Source organism: Myzus persicae, unplaced genomic scaffold (assembly GCF_001856785.1).
Source record: "Myzus persicae strain clone G006 unplaced genomic scaffold, MPER_G0061.0, whole genome shotgun sequence".
Lineage (NCBI taxonomy): Eukaryota > Metazoa > Arthropoda > Insecta > Hemiptera > Aphididae > Myzus > Myzus persicae.
In genome coordinates, this window is record NW_019103984.1 from 20698 (window position 1) to 34259 (window position 13562).

The 13562-nt window shown below is 25.8% G+C and overlaps 1 protein-coding gene across 3 annotated transcripts; it reads right to left on the reverse strand.

Moving 5' to 3' along the window:
* Positions 1–408: 408 nt before the first annotated feature.
* LOC111037212 lies at positions 409–13342 on the reverse strand. 3 transcript variants are annotated; one of them, XM_022319618.1, is made up of 7 exons: positions 12405–13340; positions 8972–9229; positions 8579–8893; positions 7900–8196; positions 7475–7809; positions 1781–1964; positions 409–603 (listed from the first exon to the last, which is right to left on the reverse strand). In XM_022319618.1, the coding sequence occupies exons 1-7, from the start codon at positions 12427–12429 to the stop codon at positions 425–427; spliced, it is 1593 nt and encodes a 530-aa protein (XP_022175310.1). In that variant the 5' UTR covers positions 12430–13340; the 3' UTR covers positions 409–424. The 3 variants fall into 3 exon arrangements, with proteins under 3 accessions (XP_022175310.1, XP_022175312.1, XP_022175311.1); XM_022319620.1 differs by having other exon boundaries at positions 425–603; positions 9173–9229; positions 12405–13342; XM_022319619.1 differs by lacking the exon at positions 409–603 and adding an exon at positions 987–1115 and having other exon boundaries at positions 12405–13341.
* Between the last annotated feature and the right edge of the window lie 220 nt (positions 13343–13562).

The following is a 13562-nucleotide window of genomic DNA, read 5'->3' on the forward strand; positions in this document are numbered from 1 at the left end:
TAATCACTATTAAATCTAATAAATTAGAAAATTGATGGTAATACAAATTACCAAAGTTAATAAGTTATATGAATTTTGTATGTCAGACGTCCCCGTTCCAATATTTTAAGAGAGATCACGTATTTGACTTAAATTACAGAGAACACGTACTTGTTGTTTTTTTTAAACTAACAATAGACAGTCAATAGTACCAACTATTTGGTAGTGCCATCAATACTTATATGCACCTAGTTACCAAATGTATTTATTTTGATAAAATATTATACCAAGATACAAGGCCTGAAAAATAAATTTTTTGACAGCAATGAAACAGTAGATTAAATATTAGTTTGAACCTACTCATTTATTTATGATACGAAAACTAAGGAACATACATTTCACCTAATAGATTATATTCTTACAATGAAATAATCCAAATAAACATTTAATTTTCAAAATCTCCAATAAGTTTCCTTTCTAATTGATAAACATTAACTTTTGATATAAGCTGTAGTGAGTGTTTATCATTCATGTAGAACTGGCCAAGTGCATTGTTAAATTGATATGTAACTGATACAGAAACTAATTCTCTGTAACCATCATTGTCTATATCCATCACATTCACTAAATACAAAAAAAAATAGATTAGATCATTAATATAACATCATACGTATGATTTAAACCTTATAATTTAAATTTTAACAAACAGTTGTACAAAATTAGATTTGTTTGTAAATTAATAGCACTCATAATAAAATTCAAATGAAAAATTTTAAATTCACAAAATTAGTGTTAGTGTTGAATTATTGTATTGTTTATACATAATGTATATATTATAAATTACCATTAAAGTTAGATTAATGTTTAAGACATCCAGAGAAATAACCTAGATACATTTTGTTAATTTTTACAGGATATTTAATATAACTTATTTTTGTTTAATAGATATACTTTGGAAACTTCAAGTCACATACTCCAAATGTTTAAATTTTTAGACAAAAACTAGTTTTAATAATAAAAACCATCCACATTTTTAATGTTTCAACAAAAGCCACATATTTTTTTTTACACTTAAGACTATAGCCAAATGACACAATTCAAAAAATAGATTCTTCAATGAAGATTGCTTGAAAATTCTGCAATAACCACAAATATAATTCCATTTAATTTTTATGTTTTATAATATTTTTAGTAGGACATATTTTGCTTGAAATTATAGACATCAGTTCGATTTTGTTATTTTATATAATCTATTTACTTAGAATAAACAAGATTTAAAAAACACATTTATACATTGAAAATAATTTTCAAGTTAATTTTCTCTTCATTAGAAACAATCAATTATATGTATAAGAGAAGACATATAAATATGCGTTCGCCGTTTTTAATAGTATGCTGTTAATTTTAATATTAAAATGAACTGACTTATCATACAATTTAAAGGTAAGCTTATTGGTTATTATCTAGTGTGTTGATCATTTTAAAATGTACAGTTTCAAAAAGGTCATAACTTACTTAAAAATAATAATATTGATAAAAGCCTATGTGGGGCCCTATAGCTTACTTTTAAATTGTATGACATGTCAATTACATCTAATATCAAAACTAACAGCACACTATTGAAACTGGTGAACGGAAATTTACTATTTAGTACTTGTAAGAAGTAAAATGTTTGTAAGATGGAGAACACACGGGGGTGTGACATCCTCTTAAAGTCTGAACTACCATAATACTTCTGAATAATTTAGTTTAAAACCAAAGAGATAATAAGACAAAAAAGTTTCTTAAGTACTAAACTTACATGAATATTTTTGATATTCTAGTTTTGGTTGACAGTTTGACACACTTTCACATACTTGTAAAATTCTGTTCGAACTTATATTTTTAGTGTGGAAATCTTCAGGTCTGGATGAATTATATGTAATTACTATAACTTGTTCTTGAATATATTCAATCTTTTCAATGTTAGTGAGCTTAATATTATCCTAAAAACATTAAAAAAATACTATTTTATTATTACTACACTTTAATGAATTACAAATTCAAATCAGGTTAATTAGTTTATTTTTATTTGAAATAAGTTACGAAAAAATCTATACTAGTAATTTAATTTATTAACTAGCAATATAAATTCTAACACACACATTCTACAATTGGAATAATTTTGTAATTAATCGTATCTATTATAACTAGTATAAAATATTATTTTATTATAGTAGCAGAAGCAGTTAGAAGCAGTTCTTAAATAATACGAAAAAAAAACATTTATCATTTGAAAGATTAACTATTTTAGTTTATTAATCAACCATCAAACACATCACTGACAATCATTAGAAAAAATTAAGTCACCCCGATTCTCAAAAATATTTAGTAGTTTAATTCAAGAAAAGATATTATTGTCTCTGCTAAAATGCAATATGCTAAAATAACCAATATTTTTGAAGTTAAATCTCAAATACCAGACACTTATATTAATTGTTTGTTATAAAATATTTTGAGCAATAAAGAACCACTTGGGTTTCAGCTTGACCAGAGTCGTGAGCCAGGCCTCTGGTCATAATTGTACCGGTGGGGCCCCACAAAATATTGTCAATTATTAGCTATCTTTTAAGCATGTATATTTAGACAATATACATAACAATTGTTTTGTAGACTATTGCTGACTGAAGTAAAATAATAAAATATTATATTATAATCACTTATTATTTGTGTGAATGAGTGAATTTAAACACAAAATTAATGGAAACTAAAATGTGGATATTTATAATTCATAATAACTTGTCGCTGTTGTGATTATGGCATATGCCCGCCATCACCATGAAATCTAAAGTAAATTTTAAAAAATATTATAGATCAGTATTATAAGCAGGGATGTAGAGGAGGGTATGTGAAAGTATGCGGCGCATACCTAATTTCCGATTTAAAAAAAAGAGCATACTTAAGAAAATCCTGGAGACTGGGTGTATGCGTTGAAAAACGTGCGTATACCCATTCAAAAAAATTCGTTTATGCTATATTATAGTACTCAGTAATTATTTTATTCTATTAATTATAAAGTCCGACTGCCGTGAAATACGGGTTGCGGAATGCCCGTAGATAACATGATATTATTATCATTGGATTTTTGTATATATTAAAATATAGACAGCCTATTTTTAGATTATCCACCATGGGAAATGGGAATCAATAACATGATAAAAAAAGAAATAACATAATGACGTATTTTGTTTGTACATTACGTTTAGGATTTGTCAATAATAAATAATAATCATATCAATTTATCAGTTATTTACTTATTTATCTTTCGGCCACCTGACTAGTAAAGAAGTGTGTTCAGTAGTTCACTTTTCGCTATGGATAAATTTGTAACACGATCTACAAAGGTAAATCAATACTCAATAAATAACTCTTATTTTAAATAATTATAATTTTTGAAATCGAAAACCTAAGTTACCAAAGTATATTAGTAGAAGTAAACATATGATTAAATCATAATTGGTACATCAAAGCTAGCTTTTCTTAAGCTCTCTAAATCATGCATGTGAATAAGATGTGATATGAGAATTTGTGTGGTACTTACATAACTACATATTACAAATATTCACTAGGTAATATATAATTCACAAGTACAACTTTAATGTTATATTATAAACACAATTTAAAAATTAATTATGCATTTCTTTTAACCTTTTATGAAAAGAATAGGTATAGCCGTATTGGTATACTTTTGCCTACAAGAACAATATATATATATATATGTATAACATTTTAAATTTAATAAATTATTGCTGGTACACATAAAAACAATTATGTCTAAAATTATTATTAACAATAATTTTTTATTGATATAAGTATATACAAAAACTTTTTAGTATATTGTATTATTGGATAAGCAACTATGCAGAGAAAAAAAATTCAGATTAGATGATTCAATCTCTTCAGAGGAAACATGATCTAAGACACCAGCTAAAATTTCAAAATTGGTAATATTGGTTTAGTACTTTTGATTTATTTTAGGATCAGAAACTACTTCAAAGATACTTCAGAGAAAAATTCTAACACAAATCCGTGAACCGAAGTACATCTCTGGTCTTCTGAAGACTTACAAATGGAATCAATGGATTCAGAAGAAAGTTAGATATCCTTGTTTCATTTGTGATGATGGTAAAATTGGATGTTTCTATTATAAAAATGTTGGTGAATTAAAAAAAAGTAAAAGTCAAGTCAAGGTGTTGAAATCTCATCTGAATGGTCGATGGTGGTACAAATTCTAAATTAGTTACTCCTTTAAGTATTTTAAGACATAAAATATCAAAATACAATAGATCTAAAGCACACAACTTTGCTTTAAATATTTAAAAAGACAAAACTCATAGTAAATTAAGCACATTAATTGAAACTTCAACATCTAAATATTATCAATCTACAATAAAAATTGTATTTTATTGCAAAAAATAACCGACCATTCAATCTTGTTGAACTAAAACAAATGAATGGGGTTTTATTGGGTCAAACATTATATTCAAGATATTCAAGTATATCTATTATTGATCATATAGCTACTAAAATGAGAAATAAAATTGTTCAAAATATAATAGAAACCAATTCAAAGATTTCTATATTAATAGATGAATCAACAACAAATAGTTCATTACATGGTATGATTATTCATCTCAAAGCCTCCATATCATATGATTCACCTGTTTTTAAATTTTTGGATTTAACTAAATTAAAAAGTCAAACATCTACGAACAATCATAGACCAACTGCTTGAATGTTTACATAAACATGGATTTACTGATATTTTTTTAAAAGAACATTGAATATAATTAGTCACAATGGAGCCATTGTTCTTAAAGGAAAAACTTATGGGGTTGCTACACATTTAAAAGAAAGATTTCCAATAATATTTAGTTGGCATTGCATTAATCATAGGTTAGAATTGGCAGTTAATGTTGTGTTAAATGATATTACAGCTACATATCATTTTAAACATTTTCTTGATACATTGTATCCTTTGTATTGCCGATCACTTAAAAATCAAAACGAATTAAAGTTGCATTGTGTAAGTTTAAATGAAATATTTTTAAAAATTGGTAGAGTACTCGATGTTTGTTAGGTTGCTAGCAGCTATAGAAAAAGTAGTTTGGAAGCTTAATACAAACACCTTAAAGAAGCTTCTGAGGATAAGTATTGTGATCAAAAAACTAGATCCAAGTATAAAGATCTTTGTAAATGGTTGGAAAAATTACAATTTCTTTCAGACTTGGCACTTATGTGTTGTCTGAATTATCTCAACTGTTTTTAGATTCACAGAGTCATGATGCAACTTTAATACAAGCTGATAAAAAAATTAAAAGAGCTATTAGAGTAATTGATCCTTTTAAAAACTATCTATGGTGATCACTAAAGGTCGGATTTATATTCTTTTAAAATCCTTAAAATATGATGTTTGTATGTCACATAAAATAAGCAATATATTCTCTTAATATTCCTTTAAAATACCAGATATATGATGTTTTATGTCCTTAAATATGCAAAATATTCTTTTGATATAAAAAAAAAAAAACAGTTTAAATTAATTTTTTATTAATTTGGTTTTAAAAATATTTAATTAAATTAATTTTACAATAACAATTAATTACTATATATTGTTCGATGTATAGTCGTGACAGCTAACGAAATAACCGTTGTGCTTTCGCAATCGATAAGGAATACCTGGAGATTAATTTTTATTAAAATCCGGAAATAAATCATTTAGTGAACATTGTATTTATCAAATGCTGATATGCGTGAAATATGTTCATTATATGCCGGGTATCACAAAAATATTCCCAAATATTCTCTAACGTGTTAAATATTCTCTAACCTCTAAAATATGCTTTTTTATGCAAAATAAATTTTTTCCTGTGAATTCTGTGTTTCGTGATTCGTAAAGATTTCTCACTCCCATTTAACTGCATAAACTAGAAACAAATATGTAAAATCATAAAAATCCGACCTCTAGTGATTACTATGCTGAAGCAATCAAGGCCATAGAACAAATGATGTTTAAAGATATCCCTTTGTGTAATGATATGAAATTGGTATGTATCAATAAAAACCAATTCATTACAAGTATTGTGAATAATTTAAATATGAGACTATTAGATAACATTGAAGAAGATAAAATAATCATCCAAGAAATTCAAATTTTAGATTAAAAAAACATGGACTGCTGATGTAAATATTTGTTTTGGTGAAGAGGAAGTAAAACAACTTTGTAGCAGATTCTTTATAAATCAAGAAAAAGCAATAAGAGGTTTAAGAATACTAATCGATGAAGAAACTAATAAAATTGAAGAACTAAATGAAATAAATAATTTGATGAAAACGATTCCATGTTCTACAGTGGAATGCAAACGTGGATTTAGGTTGATGAACATTATTTGCACTGACTTAGGCTCAAGATTAACTATTCACAATGTTTCAAACCTGATGCTGATCAACATAAATGGTCCACCATTGAATTTAGGGAACCGTGAAGACTATGTTAAAAGTTGGATTTTAAACCATAAAACAGCTGATGACAATAAATCCAGAAAAATAAATTGAAATGAAAAAGAATGCTTGAAACAAAAATTGTGGAGTATTCTATAAGCTAAAACCTTAATTTATAACTATAAGTATTATATATTAGGTAAATAAATATCCTTTATAATAATATTAATTACATTGTTAAAATTATTATAATTTCAAATTAACTTAATAATAATTAAATGTTATTAATTTATATAATTGAAAGAAGGTGGAGGGGTTGATGACAAAAGCATCCCTAAAGCTGCCATATATTTAGCATACGGTTTTAAGCATACTCGCAAATAATTTTTGGACTACATCCCTTAATTATAAGAGATCTGATAGCAATCCATAGTTAGTTATGTAATAAAAACAATTTTAGGTTTAAATGTTATTTTAGTATATCTATTTAGTAAACTAAAACATTTTTTTCAACGAGAAACTATTTTGAACCAATTAAAAGCCTGACAATGCCTTCTTTTAGATTGATCTGATTTTAGTTTTATAAAATTAAGTCTATCTGCACTTTTTTCAAAGGTTTTCAAATTTATTAAGTGATCTGATATTTTATAAATTTTGATTTTCTTTGCAAAAAAATTTTCAAATAAATACTCAATATTATCAACCAAAATTTAATTTTTTAATTTTAATTAAAATATCAAATAATAATTTCCACATAAAGTAAGACCTTTTTACATAATTGAAATACTATTATTCATAGTAGGCATAATTTATTATTAGGCTTTCTAGATATAAACTATGAAATTAATAATGACATGGTGTTTTCAGCAATCTAAAATATTGAATATGTGACATTCTATTACATAAGTGCCTATTTAATTTCTTTATGTTTTAGCTTATTTAGTAAGATTCAGTAAATAGTATATAATAATGTTAGTTGGTTATAATTAACATTATAAATAAATAAAAAACTTACCTCAACTGTTTCATTTTTCCAAGACCAAATTTTGATAACAAATCCTGATATATTGTTACGGAGTTCAAATGTCACTGGCTTCATTACATAAGAACGATCGAATTTTTGAAACCAAACTGTTTCTTTAGCACTATTTGTGACAAACACAACTGCCATACAGTTGGTTAGACAATTGTAGTAGCTATTATTGATATTAAGATAATAAGGCTCAAGTGTCAACAAATATTGATTTTCTTCAATTTCATCATGTTCTCGTTTGGTTTGGTGAACAGAATCTGGTATCCAATCACCAGAACAATTTAACATAGTTTTAATTGGAATTGTTTCTAAAGGGTCTAAATTTATGAGTATAAATCAAAATAAATTAATGTATAAAAACAATGTTTATGAAATATATTTAAACTACACTATTTAAATGTACATACCTACAACAGAATTCCTACGGCAAAAATAGACTAAAGACATATCATATTTTAAAATAAGATCAGTCATTTTAGTGCAATTATCATTACTAATACTGCTCATTAATTTGTTTCCACTTTTTCCAGATAAAATATCTAATGTAGGCATATTATTTTCATGGTGCACAAAAGCCATTTCATTTACACCATCAGAATTGCAGTCGGGTATAATGACAGGAAATTCCATGTACACTAAATCATTTTTGCTATTTAATTTAGTTATGTTTGATTCTGGTCGATTTTTCTTCCATACAAGTTCACCTATAGAACAAAATAATGTGTTTTTTTTTTATTGTGTAATATAAATAATTTAAAATCTTGGATACCTATAGATACACAAAGGTATCTATAGTTATTTTTTTTTCTTATATACAGTATAAAATAGGTAATGGAATTATATTAGTTTCCTAAACCATTTTCATGCAAACTTTAAGTTTTACAATAAGCACCTACTTGAATGTAGGTACTTTACAACTGAATTCTAAAATAATATTAATATTTATTTTAAACATAATTTTAAAACAAACATTGATCAAAAAAATTGCAAGTTTCAACTCTTACACTTATAATAAAATAACATTAAATGATACTGTGTTAATACTAATAAAAAATTTGAACATTTATATTCCAAATAAAGTAGTACCTTTAAGTTTACTGCTGGATATAACAGCTAATATATTTCTATTTGATGCACCTACTATACAATATACTTCTTTGTTTTCTTTGACCTGGTTATTTAGCAATGTACAATCAATCGTATCAGGTAGTGAATCTAATCGTTTACGCCACATTTCTTTACCAGTAATTGTGTCAATTTGCAAAAGACCACCACCAATAGATGGTAAACGTTCTGTTCTAGGTGGTACATTTGGGCTGTTAAGAATTGATCCTCTTACTATAAATAACAACTGTATAAGTTTCTTGTTTAACTCAATCGTACTTGGCTTGCCTTTTAACTCTGTTAATAGTTAGACAATAATAATTAGGTACATGAAATAAAATTAAACAAGAATTATATTCAGGATATAAAAAATACCTATGTCAATGAAAATAGAATCAGACCAAATCAATTTAATATTTTTTGAAGAAATACAGTCAGACCATTCGCATGGTACTATAAATAAAATACCAATAATGACAGCAAAACCAAATGAAATTGAGATCATAAAAAAAATTAATCTGAATGGTGACATATTGTGAATATTCATTATAAATTCTTCTAATTTGGTATTCTTACTGTTTATTAACACTGATTTAGGACGATTTGTAGGTGTTGTCACCAACTGAATGGACTCTGTAAAAACAAAAAAACAATAGGTAAAGTCATCATAAAAAATAACAAGTGCATTTTGTAGCCAGTTATAATTTAGGTACAATACAATATATATAAAGATAGTTAAGACTACAAAAGTAGGAAAATTGATTCATAACACATTGGAGTACCCTGCCAATGTAAAAACATTTTTAAAATAAATGCTTATAATAAGTATATTATTTTGTATTATTTTATAATATAATAATATAATGGGTAGTCATTAATTATTTTTGCTTTAATTGACTACAGTATACAGAGTTGTACAAAGAATAAAGTAACAATTGGTTGGAAAATTATGAAATTGTATAAAACATTTTTTTATTCAATATTGTATTATGGAAGCATTTAAAAGGTATTATATTAATTGTGATATCTTTAGAATATAAGTACAGATAATTTTAAAAAACTCCCAAAGTAAAAATTATGAATTTTAAAAATTTAACAAAATTACTTGAAAATATAAGCATAGCATAATATGTGTAAAATTGTTGCTTTCTGAAATGCAAGTTTTTTATACTTAATATGATTAAATTAACTCAATGATATACATCATCCTGACAATTTAAATTATTATTATTTAAATCTATTTATAAAAAATTTAATAAAAACAGTGTACTTAAGAAGTTACATGAAAATCTATTAACCAATCTCTAATTATTACTTTTTGTTAGGTTAAAACAACTTAAGTGTCTACTATTAATGTTTTAATTAAATTAAAAACAAATAAATTTTTAAATGTAATGAATACACATTACACAATTAACCAAGTGCATATACTGTACACATATACAAAATATTAGTTTTAAAGTATAATTTTGGAAAAAAATTTAAAAAATACATCAATGTCAGTCTGATTAAATATAAGAATTACTTTATCAGTAAAAAAAATAATTTAAAAAAAAACTTGAATAATTTACATTTATAATGATACTAAATTTATAAATAATATTTATAGCATTGATATGCATTTATTTCAGTATATTATGGCAACTCTTTTAAAATATGTTAAAAGCTTCCTGATACAGTATTTGGAAGATTAGAAAAAGAGAAAATATTGTATCTTTATCTGAATATTATACTATTTTTAATGATTTTTAATAAGTGTTTGTTTATGATTAGATTTTGAAGTTTATAATATTAAGGAAGCATACAAGTTAATAATAAAATCAAAAACATTTAAAATTATGAACCAAAAAAGGTTATTAGATGAAGACAAATTTTAAAAACCGTAGGCTTATTAACAAAATATACAGAAGAATATGTCAATATTCATATTATACAAGTACTTACTATAGTAATATCAAAGTATTAAAAAATTTCAAGATAGAATTTAAAAATACATTATCTATTCTGGGTAAGTATAAATCATCAAAACAAAAATTATATATATATAAATTAATAACATTTTTTATGTTCCTATCGATGTAATTGATTTTTATAGTGATATATTAATATGTTGATGAAAAAATTAATAAAGATGGTACTTTAACTATTTTGGAGATTTATTGTACAAAAAACCTTTTTTTTGTTACTATTAGACATATTATTTTTTTTTCTAGATAACAGTAGAGGAGGCTCTGAGCGAACAATACTACTTATAAGTTTTTATTTAAAATATGAAATTGTATGCTTAAGATTAAACATAATATATTATATAAAAATACTTGTTTTTATATCACACGAAGATATGAGTACTCAAAGATAGATCTTATCCTTAGTTACATTAAATATACAGTGAAACCTGTCTTATCCGAACCCTTGATAAGACGGAATCTTTTTCTGTGCAGAAATTTATTATGGTCCATCAGATTTCTATAATTTAACATAGGATTAAGTCCTTGATAAAACGGAACCTGTCTAACGAAAAACGGAAAGCTATTTATTAGTCCCGCAAATCATATACACCTCATATACACCTCACATACACGGAAAAACACATCATAAAATGAACAAAAATATTTTTGATACCCACATTTATTTTACTACTAAACAATTATTAAGGTCAGCGATTAATATGTATCCACAGATAAGTACATTTTACCTTGAATCTACACATCAGTACTTATTATTGTCACCATAGTCGCAGTTTACCTGTCTTTCGTATCGTTATATTTGTTCTCAATTCTCATAATGTCTTCAAAGATTTGTTTAAGTTTAAATGATGAAATGAAAGTAATAGAAGAAAGTGAAAAAGGAAATAGCGTTAAATAAAGAAAGAAAACATACAAAAACTTTACCCGAATTTTGGAATTTATAATTGTATTTTAATTAAAACCTACCTAACTTGCTTACTTTATTTTATTAATATATATGTAGTACATATCTACTAAATATATTCTTCAAATTTTAATTTATCATTATTTTAAAATATCTAATTAATATTTATTAAGTAATTATTTACTAAAAATTAAAATTTATCTTAGCTTATGATATTGTGCTAAATGAGGATCAAACAAAACTGATAATATTTTTGATGCTTTCATTAAAGATTTAAGATTATGCTTTGTGAATAATCCGTAATATCAATATTAATTATACTACTTTTTTTTGATATCATATATTGCATGTAGAATCACTGAAAATGTTTTTTTTTTTTTGTAAAATCATAGTATAATACTTTTATTTATTTTTATTTTTACTTTTAATATTATTACGGTAGTCCATTTTGGTAGACCGCATATTGGAAGATGGCATTGATTATAAATAAAATAATACTTTTAATAATGAGAACTCATAATATGTATTATGCATTACATCAATTTGTTTTCATAATCTAAGCTGTATGTGAATCACTAACATAACATTAGTTCAAGTAGTTTTGCCTTTACACACTTTCATTCAGAGGCTACTTTTTGGGGGTGATGGGGGGTATCCTGGATCTTCACTTAAGTCAAAAAAAGTTCATGCTACAAATGACTTGCTACATTGATACAGAGAAAGAGGACATACATTTATATTATGTGTTAGAATATATTTATGCTAATTTAACATTATGTTGTAACGAATAAATTATAAACTATAATGGTAAAGGTTTTTATGTGTTATTGCGGTTAGTTTCTTTTATATTTGATTGATGTATGTTATCAAATAATAACTCAGAATAGTCTTAAGAACAGTTTTTAGTTTTTTATGAACTAACTGAACACATCTTTACCTTTTATTGGTTGGTACATGGTCATAACTCAGGTATATCCTACAATGGCGGATAACAATACAGTCAATTGCTGTTCACATAACAGGTATCACCCATTTCTAGAATGAACTCTATAGTTGGTGAACCTGAATGCAGTACTAAAAGATCAGCAAAAGATCATTTGGCATGCAGGCCGTCCAATTAAAAGATCAGATTTTGAAGTCTCGAACCGGCAAATAAGTTCAATTTTTCAGATACATTGTAAAGCAATAATGTAATCCATCATGAACTCAAATATGTGGTCAAAACGATATCATATCGTTCAGTTTTTCAATACATATGTTAAATTGTGTGCTGCAAACAATTTCGGGCACTGGAACTTTCAGTCTGGAAGACGGCTACATTGTGGTCGCCACCGATAGCTGCCCGACAACAGTGGGCTTGACGCAATACCGAACACACGATTTTCAGATTTTTATTAAACTTAACAACTCGGACTAACATGGTATGTGCATAAAACATCAAGAAATTGTAAGATGGAGTGCCACAATCGTTGTAGAGAAGGGCACACTGTTATCTTCAGAGAAGAGTAAACAAAAATCGTTATCAGGAAAAACTTCAACAAACGACGTGGCGACGTCGGTGACCAACTGACGCAATAAGATCTAATTGACGGAGGATTAAAACGACCATAACGATTTCATAAATCAACTTTGAATTAGTATTATTAATTTGTATTTATAAACTAAGTTGTTTTTTTACATTTAAGTTGTAATGCGTTTATATGATTATATTATATGTTATACTTTATTATATCATAGTAACTATAGTACAGACCACAAACTACTATGTAGTTCGATGACCGTTGTCCGTTGTACAGACAATTACTTTATTATACATATTTTATTACAGATATAGACATTAGACGCATCACTCATGAAGTTCATTTTAACAATTCAAGTCTCATAATAATATATCCATAAGATAAAAAATATAATTGATGTATTTCTTCTATAACAGACAATTACTTATTTACTTTGTTAAACACTATCCTATTTTATACAATACTAGCCGCCATCAGAAACTCGTTGTTGTGAAATTCGGGGGCTTGTGAGACTCAGTGTGAGTGGGTGGTGACGGCAGGAGAAGACAATGTCGTTGAAATTACTTAAAAAAGTC

What these genes read in the sequence shown, in the direction of transcription:
- LOC111037212 (XM_022319618.1), bottom strand. Translation starts at nt 12,429, where the DNA reads ATGACCATGTACCAACCAATAAAAG. An exon ending in TTCTATTTTCATTGACATAG is followed by an intron (nt 8,894 to 8,971) that starts GTATTTTTTATA and finishes AACTATTAACAG; the next exon opens with AGTTAAAAGGCAAGCCAAGT. An exon ending in AGAATATCAAAAATATTCAT is followed by an intron (nt 604 to 1,780) that starts GTAAGTTTAGTA and finishes TTTTGTATTTAG; the next exon opens with TGAATGTGATGGATATAGAC.